Raw genomic sequence first — 2,904 nt, forward strand, 5'->3', positions numbered from 1 at the left:
GGTGGAGCTCACCAAGCTCTGTGCTGACAAAACCATGCGCGAGAAGCGCACCGCCGCAGAATTCTCTGCGCTGTTCAAGGGTCCGGCGGACTGTTCCGGGTATGGGGACCTGGAACTTCGCGACAAGTACCTGAGCGGCATCCCCTCCCGCGTCTATCGCAAGATCGAGCTCGAGACCTTCGCCACGTGGCAAGCCGCTGACAAGCGCGCCACCGAGGTCGAGCAAATCCTCAACGTTAGCCGGGCCCGGCGGCCTGAGTTGAACAATTTCTTCTCGGCCCGAGGCCGAGGACGCGGTGGGGCACGTGGTGGTGCACCTCGACCACAAGGAGCTTCGGCCAGCATCAATGCGGCCATCGGAAAAGGAGACTTCCCCGGCAGTTGTTTTGGCTGCGGGAAGCAAGGGTACCGACATTTCGAGTGCCCCAACTGTAAGGACAAGCCTTACACAAAACGTGCCGATGTGCGGGCTACGGTTGCCTCGGGTTCCACCCAGGCGGCGACAAGCGCCCCCGTCGCTTCATCCTCAGCAAGTACAAACACCACTGCAGCGAAATCGGAAAGTTCCGAGCTGGCGGACTTGATGGCACAGATGAAGTCGATGCGCGAGGAGCTCGAGCACTATCGGGCAATGAAAGAGGAGTCTTTTTGATCCGGTCCACGCTTCGTGCCGCACGCGTCGGGCCGCAAGTATCATCTTGTAATCAGTATAATGTATTGTCAACTGCAATGGTGTATGAGTTGGTCCAGGGGTCCCAGCATTTTCACATTCCAGTTCGACTCCAAGGGAAAAGACGGCACAAGGACGTAATCGCTATGGTGGACAGCGGAGCCACCACAAAGTTTATCAACAAGCGATTTATCGTAGAGAATAAGGTGCAGACACGGAAGCTGAAAGAACCGATTCCGCTATACAATATCGACGGCACCCTGAACAAAGACGGAAGCATCTCGGAAGTAGCCGTGCTACAGATGCAGATAGGAGAACACGTTGAAAAGACGGTGTTTACGGTCACGGACATCGGTCCAGAGGATGTGATCGTTGGGTTGGATTGGCTACGCGAGCACAACCCCGAAATCGATTGGGAGAAAGGCTCCCTCAAATTGTTGCGATGCCCTGAAATGTGCAGTACCAGGAGAACTGGCCGGATGGAGCAAGCAGCGACTGCGCGTGATACAGGGGTCAGGCCCACGGCACGCAGATGTTCGCCGAAGTCCAAACGGTCGGTCATAGGTGCCTGCCGGAGTAAGGTGCTCCCGGACTTCGAACCCGAAGAAGATCCGGTAGAGGTCGAGTGGGACGAAGCCGACTTGATTGAGGCCTGGGAGCAAGGTATTACGCTTCCTGGCGCCCCTCAGTTGTTCGTCGCAGCCGGACATACGTACTCCCAGCTGTTCGCTGAGGAGGAGATCAAGAAGAAGGTCGTTAAGACCGCCGAGGAGTCTGTACCTAAACAGTATCACGAGTTCCTGAAAGTCTTCTCCAAGGAAGCATCAGAGCGGCTACCAGAAAAAAAGCCGTATGATCACGCAATCGAACTCGTACCCGGCTACTCAACATTCCATTCGAAGGTATATCCCTTGTCGAACAACGAGCAAGAGGAGCTGGACAAGTTCCTAAAGGAGCAACTGGCTAAAGGGTACATATGGGAATCGAAGTCGCCCATCTCATCCCCCTTCTTCTTCATCAAAAAAAAGGAGGGGATGCTTCGACCTGTACAGGACTATCGCCAGTTAAATGCGATCACGGTCAAAAATCGCTACCCTTTGCCGCTGATTGCCGAGATGGTAGATAAGCTCCGCGGTGCCATGCTCTTTACGAAGTTCGATGTCCGATGGGGATATAACAACGTCCGGATCAAAGCCGGTGACGAGTGGAAGGCGGCCTTCGTGACTAACCGGGGACTGTACGAACCCCTGGTAATGTTCTTCGGCCTCACCAATTCCCCCGCAACCTTCCAGGCGATGATGAACGAGATCTTCCATGATCTCATCGTCAGCGGCAAGGTCCTTGTGTACCTGGACGATATACTCATCTTCTCTACCAACAAAGCAGAGCATGAAAAGGTCACACGCGAGGTTCTCCGTCGCCTTCAGGATAACGATCTGTTCCTGAAGCCTGAAAAGTGTGAATGGGATGTTCCCAAAGTCGACTATGTCAGCTATGTGTTCGGTGGCGATGAGGTGGCGATGGATCCCGCAAAGCTAAAAGGAATTAATGAGTGGCCGGTACCCCGGAACAAAAAGGACGTTCAGAAGTTCCGGGGGTTTGCCAATTTCTACCGCCGCTTCATCAAAGACTTCGCCAAGATCTCGTGACCACTCGACCGGCTCACAGGGAACGACCCATGGCATTGGGGAGAGGAAGAGCAGCATGCCTTCGATGAGCTCAAGCGGCTCTTCGCTACCACACCGGTCTTGGCACTATATGACCCAAATCGGGAGACGCGCATTGAGGTTGATGCCTCGGGCTACGCCACTGGCAGCGTGTTGATGCAGAAGCAGGACGACGGCAAATGACACCCTATCGCCTTCCGGTCTCACGCTATGGACCCTGCCCAGCGTAACTATGAGATCTACGATAAGGAGATGCTCGCAATCATTGAGGCACTAGACGATTGGCGCCACTATCTCGAGGGTTTGCCCAATCAGTTCGAGATCGTAACCGATCATAAGAACCTCGAGTACTGGCGTACATCCCAGCATCTCACGCGTCGTCAAGCACAATGGTCGCTGTTCCTGGCTCGCTTCGACTTCCGCATCACGCACAAGGCCGGGACGTCCAATGGAAAGGCTGATGCCCTGTCACGTCGATCAGACCATCAGGTCGGCAATGAGGACGATAACACCGATCAGGTAGTTCTCAAACCTGAAAGGTTCCGCATCGCCTCCGTCAGGCGCGGT

The 2,904-nt window shown here is 54.8% G+C and overlaps 1 protein-coding gene across 1 annotated transcript in view; it reads left to right on the forward strand.

The window, feature by feature from the left end:
- Nucleotides 1-652, forward strand: part of POSPLADRAFT_1137556 (hypothetical protein) — a gene marked incomplete at both ends in the record, with an annotated part of 1,824 nt that extends 1,172 nt beyond the window's left edge. The window contains one exon of the mRNA XM_024484799.1: nucleotides 218-652. Within this exon, the coding sequence (XP_024340628.1) occupies nucleotides 218-652 (435 nt within the window). The remainder of the gene's footprint in view (nucleotides 1-217) is intronic.
- Nucleotides 653-2,904: the final 2,252 nt, after the last annotated feature.

The sequence above is a fragment of the Postia placenta genome (genome assembly GCF_002117355.1).
Source record: "Postia placenta MAD-698-R-SB12 unplaced genomic scaffold POSPLAscaffold_4, whole genome shotgun sequence".
Classification (NCBI taxonomy): domain Eukaryota; kingdom Fungi; phylum Basidiomycota; class Agaricomycetes; order Polyporales; family Adustoporiaceae; genus Rhodonia; species Rhodonia placenta.